The sequence below is a fragment of the Rhinatrema bivittatum genome, chromosome 11 (genome assembly GCF_901001135.1).
Source record: "Rhinatrema bivittatum chromosome 11, aRhiBiv1.1, whole genome shotgun sequence".
NCBI lineage: Eukaryota > Metazoa > Chordata > Amphibia > Gymnophiona > Rhinatrematidae > Rhinatrema > Rhinatrema bivittatum.
The window spans coordinates 35,600,632-35,621,909 of NC_042625.1; the positions used below are offsets into that span (position 1 = coordinate 35,600,632).

General features: G+C 50.9%; 1 protein-coding gene across 3 annotated transcripts in view; it reads left to right on the forward strand.

Annotated features, from left to right (window-relative positions):
- The window catches only part of ATP6V0A2 (ATPase H+ transporting V0 subunit a2), an 85,731-nt gene that overhangs the window by 48,852 nt on the left and 15,601 nt on the right, over window positions 1-21,278 (forward strand). For all 3 annotated transcript variants that reach the window (XM_029571285.1, XM_029571287.1, XM_029571286.1), the window contains exons 12-14: window positions 536-693; window positions 1,568-1,658; window positions 3,806-3,924. In XM_029571285.1, the coding sequence (XP_029427145.1) occupies window positions 536-693; window positions 1,568-1,658; window positions 3,806-3,924 (368 nt within the window). The remainder of the gene's footprint in view (window positions 1-535; window positions 694-1,567; window positions 1,659-3,805; window positions 3,925-21,278) is intronic.

Below are 21,278 nucleotides of genomic sequence, written 5' to 3' on the forward strand. Positions count from 1 at the left end.
AAGACTACTTACTGAAAATTTCCTTTTCTCTAATGAAGACAGGTTAATTCACCTTCCTGCCCTTAGCTGCTGGCTTGTGGTTGTTTGGTCCTCCCGAGTGGCTGCATGTCCGGGTATAACTAGTGTCAGTTTTAGTCCCTAGATTAATGATGTTACCCTCTTTGTCTGAGCTTAGTGTTTCCCATTGACTGAATACTTGAGAAGTTGTCTGTTAAAAGTTATAATCAAGTGTTATTAGTTTGTCCACAGTTGGCTTTTGCAGAGAATACTAACAGGCTGATGTCGGTGCTGGGCTATATACACTGTGACATCAGCTTTGCTCTGTCTCAATCTGTTGATAGCGGTGCGTAACCCACTGGTCATGGATTAACCTGTCTTCACTAGAGAAAAGGAAATGATCAGGTAAGTAGTAATTTCTCAGCTTAGCATGTTGCATGCATGGGGCACCATTTCACCCCTTTTTGATGCTGAGTTGGTATTGAAATTTCTCCTCCTCAAGGCATTTTTTTTAGATTCTTTATTTCAATCTTCACAGATTGTGAAGACCTTTTTCGATGGCCGGTACATTATTTTGTTGATGGGATTGTTCTCTGTCTACACTGGCCTGATCTATAATGACTGCTTTTCCAAGTCCCTGAATATATTTGGCTCGCGCTGGAATGTGTCAGCAATGTTTAATCAGAGCATTTGGAAGTAAGTGTTTAATTTTATATTAGTTGAAGGCTGAAGTGCTTCTTTAAATTCACCAGCATCCCTGAATAAAGATTACACATGAAATCCATTTATGCCCAAGTAAGGGAAGGCAGAAACAGACCTGACTGAATGTTAGGTCAACACCAGAAACAGTTGATTATATAAGGCATTACCATGGGTCATCATAATTGCTAGTGGCTTGGGATCCAGAGCTTTGCCTGGAATGGACACTGCTTACCATAATTCATACTTGCGCACTGTGCAAGAATTTGAAAGTTGGAAGCCTGGTGGTGCATTGTTCAGACCCGACTCTTGAATGTAATAAGAATTGTGAATTTCTGACATGCTTTTCCAAATGATAGTCAGAATGGCTTTCAGGTACAATAATTAGTCCCTTCCTACAGCAATAGGAGATAGCGACTTGCTTGAGGTCATGAGGAGTGTTGGTGGAGGAAGTGGGATTTGACCCCTGATTTCCTTGGCTCTCAACCCATTGCTCTAGCTATTAGGCCACTTCTCTCCTTCTGGCAGAAACATGCTGGAAAGAACATGAACATGGAATCCATGCCAGACACTCCCTTGTGTATAATTGCCAAAGGCGAAAAATAGAGGCTTGATTTCCTAAGGCTTTTCTCCCATTCTGTCTATGGGGAAAATGCTTAGTAAATGAGGCCCTAGGAGAGTTACAAATTGGTCAGATTTTAATAACCAAACTCATTATTTACTATTGGAAAAGTAGAGTAAAGGCAGTCTGGTTGTGTTCTCACTTTTTAAAGCACTAAAACAAAATAGAGAAAAAATAAGGATGTATAATAGGTGCCATTCTCTGAACATCCAGAGCTGTCACTAATCTGGACTCTTTATCCAATTTCAGTTCGGATGACTTAAAGTCAAATCAGTTCCTGAGTTTGGATCCCAATGTTACAGGCGTACTGAATGGGGTTTATCCTTTCGGCATAGATCCAGTGAGTGCTGATGTTAAAATATACATTTTCATGTTTCAGGGTTGCCCTGTCCCTCAGTGAGAGTGGGGAAATGGGACTGTTCTGTACATTAGGGACTGTTATATATTGTTTATTGTATTGTTATCTTTGGGTTCATATTTGTGAAGTAAGATGGTATAAAAGTATATCAAGTAATGTAAAAAAACAAACAAACCTATATTTTCCTTGGATTATCCTTCAGTAATCACTTTCACTTCCCATGTTTAGATTCTGCTTAACTTTTCCATGCTTATGTGCAAAATATTGATGCTGTTTGTACGTTAAAACAACATCACAATGATCATTAAAGTCCTTGCCGTTCATCCTCCCCAAGATAATGATAACACAAGAAACATATTTACGATTTCAATTTCTGATTTTATGAGATTTTCCTTATACACACAAGTAAATTAAAATGTGAAGAGTTGTGTGTTTTTTTTGTTTTGTTTTTTTTCCTGTTATATTTTGCTAACCTCAGAGTTTGGTTGGAAGCAGTGTTACTTGAAGCATTGATATTGCAGCCAGGCGCTGGTGTATTAAAACCATAAAACACAGTAGCAGCAGCTTTTATTACATTATAAAGCATTTACAAATCAGATGTTTTTAAAAGTGCCACCGGGGAGAGGGGAACCTGCAGTGGAACAGTCTGGCTATGCTTACAGATGGAGTACCAGAATTATAGGCTGAGAAAGGCCGGGGGAAGGAGCAGGCCAACCAGTTGAGTAGTTTTGATTGCCTTTGTGTCACTTGGCACGTATTAATTCTGTTCAACCTCGGTTTGGGCTGCAATTGTGAATCATTATGTTGATCATTCTTTTAGCATTTATGCTGGAAGAATGGCTTAGTGACGCCATTGACAAGAAGCATGACCTTGGCGCTGGGCAACGCACTGTGACAGCCGCAAAGTCTGCTGCAGCAGGGTGCTGCTGTTCTTCCCAAGAATTCCAGTTTTTAAATGGTGTGACCTTCTGTAATGTGTGATTGGTGGCCCTGCTATTGTAAAAGGATGACACTAAAACATTTCCAGCTCTTCTTTGGCAAAAATTGCGTGTTGGTAGAAATGGTGACAACAGACATGAATGAGTGAAGACTCCTAACACCTCAGCTTCAGATTCCCTCCCCCCCCCCCCCACCCCACCCTGTACACACACTCCGCCCCTTCCAGGTAATAAATGGCACTAATGGGCCAATTCAGTAAAAGTTGCGGGCCAGTGCACAGGCCACTCTCTTGTGCGCACAATTCAGTATTTAAATGAGGGCCCGCGGTAAAAAGAGGCGCTAGGGACACTAGTGTCTCTTTTTTGACAGGAGCGGCGACTGTCAGCGAGTTTGACAGCCGACGCTCAATTTTGCCGGCGTCTGTTCTCAAACCCGCTGATAGCCACGGGTTCGGAAACCGGACGCTGGCAAAATTGAGCGTCCGGTTTTCGAGTCGCGAGCCAATTTAAAATTTTTTTATTTTTTTTAAAATTTTAAATTATTTTTTACTTTAGGATCTCCGACTTAATATCGCCAGGATATTAAGTCAGAGGGTGTACAGAAAAGCAGTTTTTACTGCTTTTCTGTACACTTTCCCGGTGCCGGCAGAAATTAATGCCTACCTTTGGGTAGGCGCTAATTTCTGAAAGCAAAATGTGCGGCTTGGCTGCACATTTTGTTTTCTGAATCACACGGGAATACCTAATAGGGCCATGAATATGCATTTGCATGTTGCGGGCACTATTAGGTTCGGGGGGGGGGGTTGGATGCGCGTTTTCGATGCGCTATTACCCCTTACTGAATAAGGGGTAAAGCTAGCGTGTCAAAAACGCGCGACCAAACCCGGGTTAACAGTGCGCTCCGCTGGAGCTGTTAATAATAAACTGTTAATCCGCTGGAGCGCACTGTATTGTATCGGCCTGTGAGTGAGGATGAGGCAGGTTCCAAATGGACTGGTTGCTCAGATATAGAGGGAAGCAAGCCTGCTCCCTTCCTTCACCCTCAAAACATGGAATGTAATATTTGAACCACTTGGAAAAGGAATATTTTCCAAAAGCAGAAGGATTTATTCCAATTTTTATAACCTCCTGTGGCACGTTTCAATAAGCACTGGGTTAAAATGTTTTGATAGTTTCTTTTTCGTTTTCTAGATTTGGAACTTGGCAAATAATCGTCTCAGCTTTTTAAACTCTTTCAAAATGAAAATGTCAGTCATCCTGGGAGTCACTCACATGACCTTTGGAGTTATTCTGGGATTTTTCAACCACCTGTAAGTATGGAGATTATACCAGAACTGAACGAGACACTGTTCTGGGTTCAGATTGTGCACTCTGGCATTCTGCCCTGGGGCTCAAACCTGGGGCTAATCTCATTGGGGTCTATACTGGGTGTTACCTGAGGGATGGACACGCACATGGACACGTAAGTGCACACACACACACACGTAAGTGCACACATGTATAGTTACCTGGATTATACCTGGGAACTTGAACCTGGAAGCTTATTCCCCACACAACTATTCACACACACATACTCTTACTCAATACCTCACAGTTCCAGGTCTCTCTGATAGGTTTATTTAAGCAATAAGAGGATAGAACAGTGCATGAGTGTAACTTGCTGGTGTGGTGGTTACTACCCGTAACCAATAAGCCTTGATATTGTTGATGCATCTCCATCATTTCTCTCTGCTTCAATGGCAGGGGGAAAAGGGAATTGGATTCACATAGCAATCAATGAGGGCCCCAAATTTTACGGCCTGGGGAACTGATTCGCAGATATAAGGGGGAAAAAAAACACAGGACTGCTTCTATGGCCAAGACCATAAGCAAAGCACAAGAAGCAACATTCCCTGTACGTACCCGGATCAGCCCAGACTGCTGGGTTATGCCTCCCTTCCAGCAGATGGAGACAGAGAAAAACTTGAAGGGCACCCCTGTAAGTATGGTGCGCCACCTGCAGCCCCCTTCAGTATTTCTCTGTCTCCAGCAGATGAAGGTAGCAGAACCTGCGGTCCTGGTTACTTAATTCTTACAAAAAAAAAAAAAGAAGAGAATCCTTAATTTGAATTTGGCTAAAGCAAAGCTATTCTTGTTGAAGAAAGAAAAAAAAACAAAAAACGGGCCTCCCGAGGAGACGTTTCTTCCTCCTTGGTGGTAGGCCTGCTGGGGGCTCCTCTTCGCTCCTGCAGTCCCGGAGCAGCTGACTGGCGAGTGACTGGGTGGGGGGGGGGGGGATTTACTGGTGGGCTGGTCCCTCCCTACCTGGCCCAGAGACAACTGCGGGTTGTGCTCTGGTGAGGCCAGCTCGTTGATTTTGCCGATTTAAAAAAAACCAAAAACAAACAAACCAGATTCGAGGTAGTATGGCTCTCCTTTGGCCTCCCGGGCTCCGTGGTGGTGTTTTAGTGGTCCCTCCCCTTACAGCACGGCGGTGCTGAGCGCCTCAGTGTGCAGTGCCTGCGGGGAGCTGGCAGCGCGGCTCTCCGGCAACAACCTCTGCTCCCAGTGTCTTCCCAGGGGCGAGGGCTCGTTGGGGGCAGTGGCCGGCGGAAGGGGGAGGCAGGCAGCTCGGTCTCATGGTGCGGGCAACCTGATGCTGCCTCGTGGTGCTTGGCCTGCCCCGCTCCCACGAAACGCGGGAACAGTGGCCATTTTAGGGGCTGCGGATGCTGATAGCTCGGCGGGGGGAGGGTATGCCTCTGGTCTCCCTGCAACTTTATTCCCACCCACCCCTGCTCCTTTGGGACCCCCCCCCCCCCCGGCGGGAGAATTTAAAGGGCCAGCCACCCTTTTCTGCCGATTTTGTTTTGCTACTGCATAAGGCTTATTTAGCTAGCCTTATGCCATCGGGGGATCCAGGGCGTCCTGGGGCTGGGTCCTCTCCTCCCGTTCAGGTTCCTAGGCCGGATCCTCCTGAGGTATCCCATATTCAGGTGGTTCGGGAAGGGTCCAGTTCCGGGGACCAGGGAAATATTACGCTGGCGGATCCGCTTCAGGCGGACGTGGATGACAATTCCAAGCATGTGGCGCTGGTGGAAGGGGATGAACCTCGGGTCCTTAGTCTCTTTCGTAGGAATGAATTAGAGCCGATGATTCCACATGTTCTTGTGGAGTTGGGCATACCGGCCGATCAGGCGCCACAGGATCAGGGCACAGTGGATCCGGTGCTCTCTGGTTTTCGCCCCCCCTGCTAGGACTTTCCTTTTTCATCCTATGTTGCTAAAGCTGATGTTTCGGGAGTAGGATACGCCAGAAGCAAGCCTTTGCATAGGCTGAGCTATGGATAAATTGTACCTGCTGCCGGACGACTCTCTCGATCTCATTAAGGTTCCTAAAGTTGATGCGGCCGTATCTGCAGTCACAAAGTGTACAACTATTCCGGTAGTTGGGGTGGCTGCCTTTAAGGATCATAAGCTTGAGGTTCTTCTCAAACGTATCTTCGAGGTGTTGGCTCTTGGGGTTAGAGCGGCCATTTGCAGTAGTTTGATGCAGCGTGCGAGTCTCCAGTGGGTACAGCAGCTCCTGACTGCCAGGGATCTTTCCCCGAAGGAGTCAGAGCAGGCTGATCACTTGGAAGCGGCGGTAGCGTATGGGGCAGATGCCTTGTACGATCTCCTTCGTACATCTTCGCGTACTATGGTTTCTGCGATGTCGGCCCGCTGGCTTTTGTGGCTCCATAATTGGTTGACTGATGTTTCTTCCAAATCACAGCTGGGATCTTTTCCATTTCGGGGGAAATTCCTTTTTGGGGATGATTTGGAGCAGCTCATTAAGTCCCTGGGGGAGAATAAGGTGTACAAGCTCCCGGAGGATAGACCGAAAGCTGCTAGGGGCTTCGGCCCTTCCCGTTCGCGTTTTAGAGGACAGCGCCGTTTTCACCAGTCTAAACTGGCTCCTTTTGGCAAAGGCAGTTGGCCGGGAGAGCGCAGCCTTGGTTTCATTCCTTTTGCGGCCATAGATCCGCCTGGGATGCCGGTACTCCAGTGGCGTCAGGAGCCAAATCATCCCAATGAGATAGCGCCGACCCACTCCCCTGTTCCGTCGTTGGGGGACAGCTGTCCCTGTATTACGAGGAGAGGGTCAAAATCATGTCTGACCACTGGCTTCTAGACATTATAGAACACGGCTACACCATAGATTTTGCTTGTCCCTTGCGCGATCTGTTTCTGGTGTTTCCCTGCGGATCCCGGGAGAATAGGTGCCAAGTGTCTCTGACACTTCGTCGGTTGTTAGACCTAGGGGTAGTAGTCCCGGTTCCTTTGGACGAACTATGGACCGGCAGATATTCAATGTAGTTTCTGGTTCTGAAGAAGGAGGGATCCTTCCGTCCGATTCTGTATTTAAAGAAGTTCAATAGAGCCCTCCGGGAGCCCCCTTTTCGCATGGAGATGCTTCATTCCGGAATTGCCTCCGTCAGAGGCGGGGAGTTTTTAGCGTCTCTCGATTTGACGGAAGCGTACTTGCACATTGCAATTCGAAGGGACCATCAGCGGTATCTCTGGTTTATGACCCTTGGCAAACATTACCAATTTCAAGGTGATGGTGGTCGTGGCAGCAGCTGTCCGACGTGAGGGGATCCTAGTCCATCCCTACTTGGATGACTAGCTCATTTGAGCGAAGCGACAGGAACTATGCGAGGCGGCGGTCGCCAAGGTGGTACACACTCTTCATTCTCTGGGGTGGATCATCAGTGCAGCCAAGAGCCAATTGTCCCCTGCCCAGGTTCTGGATTTTTTGGGGGCGAGGTTTGATACTCGGATAGGGAAAGTCTTCCTTTTGCAGGAACGAATAGACAAACTCATGTCTCAGATTCGGCGTCTATTGTCCCTATGTTCCCAAGGTGTGGGTCTACTTGCAAGTACTTGGTTCTGTGGCGTCAACTCTGGAGTTGGTACCGTGGGCCTTTGCTCATATGAGGCCGTTGCAGAGGGCTTTGCTTTCACGTTGGGACCCCACGTCGGAAGATTTTCAAGTTCCCTTACCGCTGCAGGAACCGGCCAGGTCCAGTCTAGCTTGGTGGTTGAACCCCGAGCACTTGTCTCGGGGGGTGGATCTGGAGGTCCCTCAGTGGATCATTGTGACGACGGATGCCAGTCTTTCTGGTTGGGGGGGCAGTTTGCCAGTCTCAGGCGGCACAAGGCCAATGGACGCAGCAGGAAGTGCAATGGTCCATCAGTCGTCTGGAAACGAGGGCGGTACGGTTGGTCTTGCAGAAGTTTCTGCCTCTAGTTCATCGTCGGTCGGTGAGACTGCTCTCCGACAACGCAAAGACGGTGGCATACATCAACTGGCAAGAAGGAACAAAGAGCCGTCCCATGGCTACGGAGGCGGACGAGCTCATGGCCTGGGCGGAAATACATCTGCTCAGGATAGCGGCTTCTCAGATTGCCGGGGTAGACCACATTCAGGCGGATTTTCTGAGCCATCAAAAATTGGATCCCGGAGAGTGGGAGCTGTCGTCCGAGGCATTTGTGTTGATAACGTACCGGTGAAGGATTCCCTGTTTGGATTTAATGGTGACTCGAGGGAATGTCAAGGCGTCGCGCTTCTTCAGATGCAGAAGAGCACGGAGTGGAAGGAGTGGATGCCCTTGTCCTTCCGTGACCTCACAACATTCTGCTCTACGCATTCCCTCCTTGGCCCCTCGTAGGTAAGATCTTGAGAAGGATAGAAGCCCATCCAGGGGCGATAGTGCTGGTGGCTCCGGAGTGGCCACGGAGACCGTGGTTCGCGGATCTTTTCAACCTTGCAGTGGGTGGCCCGCTCCGTCTGGGTCATCTTCAGAATCTCCTGAGGCAAGGTCCAGTATTTTTCGACCAGGTGGATCGCTTTTGTCTAGCAGCCTGGCTTGAGAGAGAGTTGAAAAAGAAGGGTTATCCAGATACGGTGATTTACACTCTTGTGAGCTCGCAAACCTTCCACCTCTCTTACGTATGTTCAAGTCTGGAAAGTTTTTGACTCTTGGTATATTAGGTCGAAGGTTCCCCCTAGGCGAGCCTCGATAGTCCACATTCTAGCATTCTTGCAAGAGGGTCTGGCGAAGGGGCTAGCTTTCAGTTCTCTAAGGGGTCAAGTGGCGGCTTTAGGCTGTTTAAGAGGGAAGGCGTGTCCATAGCGGCTCATCCTGATGTGGTGTGTTTCCTTAGAGGTGCTAAGCACTTGAATCTGCCACGTCGGGCTGTTTGTCCATCCTGGAGTTTGAATTTGGTACTTCAGACGTTGTGTGAACCTCCTCTTGAGCCGCTCAAGTGCGTTACTCTGAAGGACCTTACGCTCAAAACGGTCTTTTTTGGTGGCTGTATGCTCGGCTCGGAGAGTTTCTGAGATTCAAGCTCTATCTTGTCGCGAACCTTTTCTTAGGTTTTCCGATTTTGGTGTTTCTCTCAGAACTGTGCCATCCTTTCTTCCTAAGGTTGTATCGGATTTTCACGTGAACCAGTCCGTTGAGTTGCTTGCGTTTCCGGATTTGGATCAGAATTCTCCGCATGCATGTGAATTGAAAAAGTTGGATGTCAGGCGGGCATTGCTGTGTTATTTGGAGGTCACTAATGAATTTCGCCTGTTGGATCATCTTTTTGTCTTGTGGAGCTGTCCCAAGAAAGGGCATAAAGCTTCCAAGGCTGCTATTGCTTCAGCATACATATGTCACGGGCGAGCGGTTCCAGATGATCTTAAGGCTCATTCACTTCATTCTCAAGCTGCTTCTTGGGCAGAAAGTCAGTTGATTTCCCCCCAGGAGAGCTGTAGGGCGGCGACATGGAAATCTTTGCATACCTTTGCTCGGCATTACCGCTTGAATGTTAGGGCTCCCAACTCAGAGAGTTTTTGAAGCGGTGTACTTCGAGCGGGCCTTCCTAGGTCCCACCCCATGTAAGGCAGCTTGGGTACATCCCAGCAGTCCGGGCTGATCCGGGTACGTACAGGGAAAGGAAAATTGGTTCTTGCCTGCTAATTTTCGTTCCTGTAGTACTACGGATCAGCCCAGATGCCCGCCCAGTCTTTGATCTGCTCGAAAGTTTTAATTTGCTGTCACGCTATATTAGTGCAGGATGAAAATTTCACAAGTACTCTTATTTTGTACATAGTTGATTCTCATAGATTTGGTTTGACCATTTAAATTTGGATTCCTGTTACCAGTTCGATTTCCTTTTATGCTTTGATACAGTTTATACTGAAGGGGGCTGCAGGTGGCGCACCATACTTACAGGGGTGCCCTTCAAGTTTTTCTGTCTCCATCTGCTGGAAGGGAGGCATAACCCAGCAGTCTGGGCTGATCCGTGGTACTACAGGAATGAAAATGAGCAGGTAAGAACCAATTTTCCTCTGTCTGAATTTTCAAAAAGGCTCCTCACCCAGTAAAAATGTTGCTAGCAGTAAATGTTTATGGGTTATCGCAATACTCTGGGATAACTACACAGAGCAGCAGTTGCTATCCTTAAGAGAAACATGGGATAACCTACATGATGTGGCAGGAACTATTGTCGGAAGCTTGCTGTGCAGACTGGATGGACTAGTTTGCTCCCTTTCTGCCATCATTTCTATGTTTCTGTGTAACAGAGAATCAATAAAAGAAAATTATTACTTACCTGCTAATTTTCGTTCCTGTAGTACCATGGATCAGTCCAGACCGTGGGTTATGTCCCCAATCCAGCAGATGGAGTCAGCCCAAAGATCTGAGGGGGCGTCACCATAAGTACTACTACCCCCTCTGCAGGAGTTCAGTATCGAGTATATCAAAGCCCGAGTAAACAGAAACCCCTTGATTGGATCAAGTTTAAACAAAACGGCAACAAAGAGCCGCTGGGTCGAAATAGAGAACTGGAACCGTCCCACCAACGGGTGGGAGGCCACGAACATCGCGTGTCAACCTCCAAGAGAATGGTGACAGACAATGAAAACTGGAAACACGTGAAAAACAACAGCAGTAAAGCCACTACTGTAACATAAAGAACAGTGGAGCAGAGTCAGCCCCCAAATACAGCTGAGCAGGAGTAGAACCCAAATGCGGTGGGCGTCTGGACTGATCCATGGTACTACAGGAACGAAAATTAGCAGGTAAGTAATAATTTTCTTTTCCCTGTACGTACCTGGATCAGTCCAGACCGTGGGATGTACCCAAGCTTCCCTAATCCGGGTGGGGTCCTGCGAGGCCTGCTCGTAGAACCTGTTCGCCAAAGTGTCCATGGACGGACGAGGCGAGGTGTAGTCTGTAGTGTCTTGAGAACGTGTGCAAAGATTTCCAGGTGGCCGCTCTACAGATTTCTTGCGAGGATACCGAGCGACTCTCCGCCCAGGAGGCCGCCTGAGAGCGTGTAGAATGCGCCACAATACCGGGTGGGGGCGTCCGCCCCGCCCCGATGTAGGAAGCGGCAATGCCGGCCTTCAACCATCTGGCAATAGTCGTCTTCGAGGCCTGGGATCCCTTCCGGGGACCGGACCAAAGAACGAAGAGATGGTCAGAGGTCCGAAAATCATTCGTAGCCTCCAGGTAGAGCCGCAGGGTGCGCTTGACGTCAAGGAGACGGAGAGACCGCGGCTCAGACGAAGAGAAAGATGGCAATTCCACAGTCTGATTCACGTGGAAGGCGGACACCACCTTCGGGAGGAAGGAAGGCACAGTACGGAGTGACACGCCCGAATCGGAGAACCGGAGATAAGGCTCTCGACAGGACAGAGCCTGCAGCTCCGAAATACGCCGAGCGGAGCATATGGCCACCAGGAACACCGCCTTGAGAGTGAGGTCCTTGATCGTCGCACACCTCAGTGGTTCAAACGGAGGTCCCGACATGGAACGTAGGACCAGATTGAGGCTCCAAGAGGGACAAGGATCCCGCAATGGAGGCCGCAAGTGCTTGACCCCCTTGAGAAAACGGATGATGTCCGGATGCTGTAGCAGCGATCCTCCTCCCCACAGGAGAGAGCCAAGAGTGGCCACTTGAACCCGAAGTGAGTTGTAAGCGAGCCCCTTGTCCACTCCCGCCTGTAGGAACTGGAGAATCTGCGGGACAGACGCTTCCGTGGATCTTGTGTTCCGCTCGGTACACCACAGCTCGAACACTTTCCAGACTCGCACATAGGCCACCGACGTCGAAGTTTTCCGAGACCGCAGCAGAGTGGACACTACCGCCTCCGGATACCCCCGTCAGCGGAGGCGGCGCCTCTCAAAAGCCAGGCCGCAAGACAGAAGAGTTCTGCCTGGTCGAAAAATACCGGTCCCTGGTGGAGGAGGCGGGGAAGATGTCCCAGCCGGATGGGACCGTCGATTACCAGGTGGAGGAGGTCCGCAAACCAAGGTCTTCTTGGCCACTCCGGCGCGACGAAGATCACCATCCCCTGATGAACTTCTATCCGTCAGAGTAGTCTTCCCACCAGCGGCCAAGGGGGAAACGCGTATAGGAGCAGATCGGCCGGCCACGGGAGCGCAAGAGCATCGACGCCCTCTGCACCCCGTTCCCTCCGGTGACTGAAGAAGCGAGGAGCCTTGGTGTTCTGGGCGGATGCCATGAGATCCAGGTGGGGGGCGCCCCACCGCCGAACAAGCAGCTGCATGGCCTCGTCGGAGAGCGACCACTCTCCGGGATCCAGAAGCTGGCGACTTAAGAAGTCCGCCTGGACGTTGTCCACGCCCGCGATGTGCGAGGCTGCCAGGCGGCGCAGATGTCGTTCCGCCCACTGCATCAGCATCGCTGCCTCGAGCGCAACCTGCGGGCTGCGAGTGCCGCCCTGACGGTTGATGTAGGCCACCGTAGTCGCGTTGTCCGATAAGATTCTGACTTCCCGATTCCGAAGGAGCGGCAGGAAGTGGAGAAGCGCCAGCCTGACCGCCCTGGTCTCCAGACGATTGATGGACCACTTTGATTCCTCCGCGGACCACGTCCCCTGCGTGGCGCTTCGGTCGCAGACTGCTCCCCAGCCTACGAGGCTGGCGTCGGTGGTTACCACCACCCAATTTGGTAGGTCGAGGGACACGCCTCGAGCCAGATTCTCCGGCACCATCCACCAGGCCAAGCTGTCCCTGGCAAACTGGGGCAGCGGAAGTATCACCTGGTAGTCCTGCGAAAGTGGTTTCCAACGGGATAGAAGTGCTCTTTGCAGAGGCCGTAGGTGCGCAAATGCCCAAGGAACCATGTCGATGGTGGAGCCCATCACTCCCAGGAGCTGCAGATAGTCCCAGGAGGTGGGAGCTGGTAATGCAGAGAATCGCTGTATGTGTTCCCGTAGGGCGTGCGCCTTGTCCTGTCTGAGAAAAACCGCGCCCAGGCGGGTGTCGAAGGTCGCCCCCAAGAAATCCAAGCGCTGCGAGGGCACGAGGGAGCTCTTGGAGAAGTTCACCACCCATCCCAGGGACTGCAGAAACTCTATCACCCTGGCCACTGCCGCCTGTCCATGTCGAAAAGACTTCGCTCGGATGAGCCAATCGTCCAGATAAGGATGGACTAGAATCCCCTCCTTCCGAAGGGCAGCCGCCACGGCTACCATGATCTTGGTGAAGGTGCGCGGGGCCGTCGCCAAGCCAAACGGAAGCGCCACAAACTGGAAATGCTGATCCAGAATCTTGAACCGTAGCAGACAATGATGCTCCCGGCGAATGGGAATGTGAAGATAGGCCTCCGTCAGGTCCAGGGAGGCCAGAAACTCCCCTGGATGTACCGCCGCGATCACCGAACGTAGCGTTTCCATGCGAAACCGGACCACCCGAAGGGACCTGTTGACTTCCTTCAAGTCCAGTATGGGGCGGAAGGAACCGTCTTTCTTTGGTACCACGAAGTAGATGGAATAATGGCCCAAGCCCACCTCTCCGGAGGGTACGGGCACAATGGCGCCTATCTCCCATAGTCTGTCCAGGGTCAGCTGCACCGCCCTTCGCTTGATGGCCGAGCCGCAGGGAGAGAAAATGAACCGTCCCTTCGGAGCGCGGGCAAATTCCAACGCGTAGCCGTGTCCTATGGTGTCCAAGACCCACTGATCCGAGGTGATCCGTGCCCACTCCTCGTAAAAGAACGCCAGCCGCCCCCCGATCTTGGGGACGGCGGAGTGGGCGAGCTGAACATCATTGAGAGGACTTGGGCGAGGGCTATCCTGCCGTGGGAGCGGCACGCGGTGGGCGGCGCCCGCGAAAGGACCGGGACCAGGGCTGAGACCTAGGAGCAGCGGCCCGAGACGCCGCCGGTCTGTAATTCCTGTAGCGCCTTTGCGCCCTGGCTCTGGTCCGGGAGGACAAAAAAGCCCTGGTGGAGCGATATCTGTCTTCCGGCAGGCGATGGACTGCGTTTTCCCCCAGAGACTTGATGATCTGGTCTAGATCCTCCCCGAACAGGAATTTTCCCCTGAATGGCAGGGAACCCAGACTTGACTTGGAGGACGTGTCCGCCGCCCAGTTGCGTAGCCATAGAAGACGACGTGCCGCCATCACCGAGGCCATGGAACGGGCGAGGACCCTAAACAGATCATAGGAGGCGTCAGCCCCGTATGCCACCGCCGCTTCCAGCCTATCCGCCTGGGCGGCCTCCTCGGGCGGCAACACCTGAGAAGTGAGCAATAGCTGCACCCAGAGAAGACTGGCCCGCTGGGCAAGCGAGCTGCACATCGCCGCCCGCAGCCCCACCGCGGAGACCTCGAAGACCCGCTTGAGGAAGACTTCCAACTTGCGATCCTGCGTATCCCTTAACGCCGCTCCACCCATCACCGGTATGGTCGTCCTCTTCGTGACTGCCGACACCGCGGAGTCCACCCTGGGCACCTTGATGAGATCCAGAAAATCTTCCGGCAGCGGATACAGCCTCTCCATGGCGCGGCTGCCCCTTAGGGCAGCTTCCGGGGCATCCCATTCTCTGGTGAGAAGCTGCAGGAAAGACTCGTGAATGGGAAAAGCCCGAGCCCTCGGACGCAGGGCAGCCAGTACCGGATCCCCCTTCTTTGAGGAAGTGACGACCGCTGGCGCCACAGGAGCCGGCGGATCCGGCGGAGGATCGAGGTCCAACCCCTGAATGATTTGCGGGATTAGGTCATCCAGCTCTTCCCGCTGGAAAAGGCGCAGCGTGCGTGGATCCTCTCCCTCTGAAGTGGAGTCCCCTTGTCCCGAAGCTGCAGGGTCCGCCCCAGGGGAAACTGGGTCCGACCCAGCTCCCCCCGAGCCCACAGGGAGCCGGGTGGGGACGGGGAGCTGTGGGGCCCCCACTCCCGCCGGCGCGGGGGGGGGCCGTGTAGAGGGACGAAGGTCGCGGCAGCTTGGGTGGTGGCGGTTCCGCGGGAGCAGCCAGGTCCTGAAGATAAGCTGTGTGCATCAGGCGGATGAACTCTGGTGAAAACCCCGGCCTACTCGGGGGGACATCCGCTGTTGGGGGCCCCAGGGGACCCTGCCCCTGCGGGTCTTCTGGTAATAAGTTCGGGGGGGAGCCCTCTGAGGCTTCTCCGTCCCCCTGCGCTGCCTGATCTCCCTCAGGACGCAGCGCATGCAAGATGGCCGCCGTTCCCGCCAGGAATGGGGGAGGGGCCGGCCCACGCCGCCCGGGCAAGGCTGCCAGAGGGGAAAACCGAGTGAGGGGCCGAGACGTGCCTTCCCCCCCGGGGAGGCACCGAGCGCAGATCCCCTCCCTCGAGATACGCGATCCAGGCTCGCCGCAGGCCGAGCAACGCGCCGGCCGCGGCATCGCGATCGTGATAAAAAAAAAAAAGAAACAGTCTCCGGCAGCCAAAAACGCCCTGGGAGCCTCGGGGGGGGGGGGGGGGCCGCGATACGGAGCGCCGCTGCGGGGGGGCCCGATGGCCTGCACTACCCACCGAAGAACAAAGCGGCGCCGCGGGGGGGCCTTCCTGGCCGCACAACCCGCCGAAGATGATCACCCTGCTCCCCGCTGCGGCCCACGTGGAAACGAAAAATGGCCGCGGGAGCAGGCGAAGACGCTGAAGGCCGGTGCCCCCGGCAGCCGCGTCTAAACTAGCTGCAAATCAAAACAACAACGGAGAAGAAAAACACTTACCCTGGTGAAGCAACAACAGGCGCCGAGGCAGGAAAGAGAGGGACAGAGACTTACAACACAGAAGCCACGCCTCCCCAATTAATCAATTAACTTTTGGATTTTTTTTTTTTTTTTTGAAATGAAGCAGAACTTGATCCAAGCAAATAAAACTAACAAAGGAGCAGGAAATAAAGTCCCAAACAAGGGAAGAAAAGGAAGAAGGTTAGAGGCAATCGGGAGCAAGCCCAGATTCCCCTACTCGCATCTGCTGGAGTCAGAAGATACTGGACTCCTGCAGAGGGGGTAGTAGTACTTATGGTGACGCCCCCTCAGATCTTTGGGCTGACTCCATCTGCTGGATTGGGGACATAACCCACGGTCTGGACTGATCCAGGTACGTACAGGGAACATCAGATAATACTAAAGAGAATTAAAACTAATCGGAGAAAATTTGTTTTCACTCAACGCACAATTAAGCTCTGGAATTTGACCTCTATGATTTTAAAGACTTCTATCATATCCCCCCTCAGCTGTCTCTTCTCCAAGCTGAACAGCCCTAACCTCTTTAGCCTTAACTCATAGGGGAGCTGTTCCATCCCCTTTATCGTTTAGGTCGCCCTTCTCTGTACCTTCTCCAGGGCAACTATATCTTTTTTGAGATGCGGTGACCAGAATTGTACACAGTACTCAAAGTGCATTATCCGTTTTATTCACCATTCCCTTCCTAATAATTCCTAACATTCTGTTTGCTTTTTTGACTGCCACACAGTCTGCTCTATTACATCCAGGAAGCGATCTCTCCTCTCCTCTAGCTATTATCAGTCAGTTCAGTACATGCTGCCTGTCCCTCTGCCCGTTATACCCTAGCTGTGTATCTGAAACTGTTCCCTGGATCAGTCCAGACTCCTGGGTTTATGTATCCCTGCCAGCAGATGTTTTAAATGTGCTAGTTGCTAACTTCATGGAATGCCTCATAGTCCTTGTATTATCTGAAAGAGTAAATAACTGATTCACATTTACCTGTTCAAGTCCAATCATGATTTTATAGACTTCGGTCATATCCCTCCTCAGCCTTCTCTTCTCCAAGCTGAACAACCCTAACCTCTTTAGCCTTGCCTCATAGGGGGAGCCGTTCAATCCTCGTTATCATATTGATTGCCCTTCTCTTTACCCTTGCCAGTGCATCAATATTTTGTTTGAGATGCGGCGACCAGAATTAGAACATAAGAAACATAAGGCTTGCCATATTGGGTCAGACCAAGAGTCCATCAAGCCCAGTATCCTGTTTCCAACAGTGGTCAAGCCAAGTCACAGGTACCTGGCAGGATCCCAAGGGGTTGACAGATACCAAGCTGCTTATCCAAGAATAAGCAATGGATTTCTTGATCTCTACCTTAATAATTGTTTATTTATTTAAGGCTTTTTTATACCGACTTTCTAGATACAAATCAAATCGGTTTACATAGAACAAAGCTTTTAACAGTAACAGAACCCAAACCAAAATTATATGAGACGTAAATTAGTAGAAGCATAAAATTACATTATAACAAGGGGTGAGCAACTGGGAATTGGAAAAGGAGAAGGGGGAGATACAATAGTAGAAAACTATTTACAGAGAGTGTGGGGAAGGCTAGGAGAGCCAACCTCTAAATTTACCTCTAGAATTATGACATGTTTATGTGACTTAATGCTAGTTTATGTAAAATGGAGAGAAACAGTGGATTAAGTTCTGTGATGGAAGTATTGGACTAGGAGCAGGGAAAGGAAAGTTACTGGAAGTTTCCTCCAGGAACTTGTCCAAACTTTTTTATTCGTTAGAACATGCATCAAGCACTGAGATATAATGCAGTACATCAGCCACAACATAGTAAAATAGAACATAATGATAATGAGCAAAAGCTTCCATAGGGAATTATAACTCTTCCAGTATAGGACCCAAATCTTGTCATACAATTTGACATTATCATGTAACACGAAGGTTAACTTCTCAAGTAAGGCCACAGAGTACATCTGGGATCTCCAGTCACCCAAAGTTGATACTGATTTCCATTTCCATCCTATAACAAAACAGGCAGCATGTAGCATTTGCTCAATCAGTAATCTTTGATGTTTACTCACTCTTAGGCCGATTCAGTAAGGAGCGGTAGGAAGAGGTGCGTTAGTGCCAGGCGCACCCGCGTTTGCCGCACGCACAGTTCGGATCACCTACCTCTCGATACTGTATTTAAATAGCTTGCAAATGCAAGCCGTGTCCAAGAAGCGTCCCTGAAGCGTTAGGCCCGCACAATCCATTTTACTGTATAGAGCACTATACAGCGCCTATACAGTATCCTGGGTGCGCTGGTACCTGTCATTTCAAATGACATTTCAAATGACATTTGAAATGACAGGTACCAGGGGGGATTGCGAGTCCTCTCTCCCCCCCCCCCCCCCCCCCCCCCCCGAAGCAAGGCGCAGGGCGAAAATTAAAACAAAAGTGAATAAAGTGTAATAAAAGTAAACTTACTGCATGTGAATTTTCTTTGAACAGTCCTCTCTCTCTCTCTCTCTCCTCCTCCCGAGGCACGCACCGCGGCTCCCCTGCCTCCTGGGGGCAGCCGGCGGCGAAAGCGGCTTTCAGCAGCCCCCGCCGGCAAAGGTGAATGAATGCGCGCCTGTGCATGCAATTTGGTCGCTCAAGGCGTGACGTCACGACGTTTGGCGTCACGGCGTGTGATGTCGGCGTTCGCTAATGCACTGCCTTGAGGGCCCAAATTGCATTCATTCACCTTCGCTGGCGGGGGCTGCTGGAAGCCGCTTTGGCTCCCCTGCCCCCGCCGGCGAAGGTGAATGAACGCACGCCTGTGTACACCTGTCGTGCAATTTGGGTGCTCAAGGCAGTGCATTAGCGAACGCCGATGTCACACGCTGTGACGTCACACCTTGAGCTCCCAAATTGCACGCATAGGCGCGCATTCATTCATCACCGGCGGGGGCTGCTGGAAGCCGCTTTTGCCGCCGGCTCCCTCTGCCTGGATGAATGCACGCCCACCGGCGAAGGTGAGTGAATGCATGCCCGCCGGCTCCCTCCGCCTGGATGAATGCACGCCCACCGGCTCCCGCCTGAATGAATGCATGCCCGCTGGCGCGTACAGGCATGCATTCATTCACTCACCTTCGCTGGCGGGCGTGCATTCATCCACCTTCGCCGGCGGGGGCTGCTGGAAGCCGCTTTCGCCGCCGGCTGCCCCCGGGAGGCAGGGGAGCTGCAGTGCACGCCTCGAGAGGAGGGGAGAGAGGACTGTTCAAAGAAAATTCACATGCAGTAAGTTTACTTTTATTACACTTTATTTACTTTTGTTTTAATGACATGTCGAGCCGATTTTCGCCCTGCGCCTTGCTTCACACCACACTAACGCCAGGGTAAGGGTCCCGGGGGATGAGGGGGTTGTTTGTCCATGAAATTTCGTCTCTCTGACCTGACGCTCCACACTAACGCAGGGGGTAAGGGTAGGCGGTAAGTTAGCAGGTTAAACGCGCGGCAAAACTACAGGTTAAAAAGAAGATAATCGGGGTGCACATTGCTGTATGGGAGGGAATAGCTAATCGGAGCGTTTACATCTCATATACATGCTGCGGGCGGAAAGGGTTACCGGTTGATTTAAAGAAGCGGTAAGGATGAGTTAAAAGGGATAGTGAATCGCGGGTTGGACTTACACGGCCAAATTGTGAGTTAGAAGCGGGTTAGAAGCAGGGTAACCGCGGCCGCGCTTTACTGTATCGGCCTGTCTACGATCCCTCCACAGCCCCAAAAGACAAAGTTCTGGAGAAAGTGAAAGAGAGCAGCCAGTGATTTGCCCAATGAGCCATCCGGCTCTCTGCCAAAAGTCAGATATCAAGGGACATCCCCACCATACATGCAAGTAAGAATCTGGCTGGCCACAGCCTCACCAGCACAGAGGAGAGGATGTGGTTGAAAATTTAGAGAAAAATGCACATAATCAGGCGGACCATAAGCTCTGCCCTTTTGGCACAGAGAGAGGATTTATGCATTCTATGCCAGATTCCCTTCCAGTCCTTCGGGCTGATATGGAGCTGCAGGTCTGTTTTCCACTACCTTTCCACCTTCAGGACTGGTTACTTATCCAGACCTGTCTGACAAATTGCCCAGTACAGAATTGAGCAAGTTTTCCTCCTAGCAAAACCTTTAGCAAACGCCAATTCTAGGGGCGTAGGGCAAGACCATCACCAACCCTCACACTGTCTCCTAGTTAACTTTCTTGTTTTAGCCAATTGCACTAGGACTGGGTAGAATCGGGAATTTCAAATTCATCTTGGAGATCAGAAAAAGATGACAGCCATTCTCCATTGTACAGGCTGCCCAGGCATTGCAAATCCGCCTCCAACCATTGTTTAGCTGCCCGACTGAAAGAATAGATCATGAGAGCGGGATTTTTCCAGAGAGGAGAAAAAGCAAAGGGCCCCTACCCAGTGATATGTAACTCCTTGCATGGTGCCCGCCAGATCTTAACAGTACAAGCTATGAGGGGACAATTGCAACAAGCTCTTCTACTCCCTGATATCATGGGGCCCCGAGAGAGCAGGGCTAGAAGATCTGTGCCCTCCGCCAAGTATCTCTCTCAAGGGCAAGCCATGGCACAGTGTGATCCCTTTATAACCATGCAAATATGCTAGAAAGATGTGCTGTCCAGGAATATGCCTGCAGGTCCCAGAGAGCCATCCCGCCCCACTCCTTGGCTCTGCACGAGGTGCGAAAACTAACCCTCGCCACCTTCCCATCTCACAAAAGACCAGTAAGGTGCTCTATAGAAAGGTGAAGAAGCCATGCGGAAGAAAATAGGGAGCATGCTGGAAAAGATAAGATAATTGGGGCAAAATATTCATTTTAATCACATTAATCCCTCCCACCCCAAGAAAAGTAACGACCTCTCCATTCCTGTAACTCCTGCTTTATTTTTGTAACCACTGGAGCATAGCTCAACCTGTAAAGATCGCCCAATATTTAAGAGATGTCACCGTGCGTTTGAAGGGAGTAAAGCAGCCTGGGATATCTACAGGCTTACTACTACCAATCGGAAAAACCACAGATTTAAGATAATTAACTTTGTAACCCGCAACTGCCCCGAAGGCTGCCAATTCTGCCAGCAGCACAGATCTCTCTGCGCCTGGATTGGATAAAAATAAAAGAACATCATTGGCATAAAGTGAGATCAGATGCCGCCGATCACCCATCTGGAATCCAACAAATCAGGGTGCTCCCGCAGACTTGCCACGAGTGGCTCGATCGCCAGATCAAACAGCAGCGGTGAAAGCAGGCACCCCTTTTGGGTGCCTTTCTTGATGGAAAAACAACTAGATATGTGACCGTTTGTGAGAATGCTAGCCTTTGGATAGTTATATAAGGCTCGAATTCACCCCTGAAATTAGGCAGGATAGCCAATTTTCTCTAACACTGCAAAGAGAAATGGCCAATGAAGCCACATCCAGACTTACTACCAGCCCAGGAATCTTATCCCTCTTCGCCAGCGCCAAAATATCAAATAGCTGGCGGATGTTATTCACCTACAAGCGCCTATTAATAAAACCCGATTGGTCAGTACCTACCAGGGAGCCCATACAACTGGCGAGCTGGTTCTGCAAAGCCTTGGCTAAAATTTTCACGT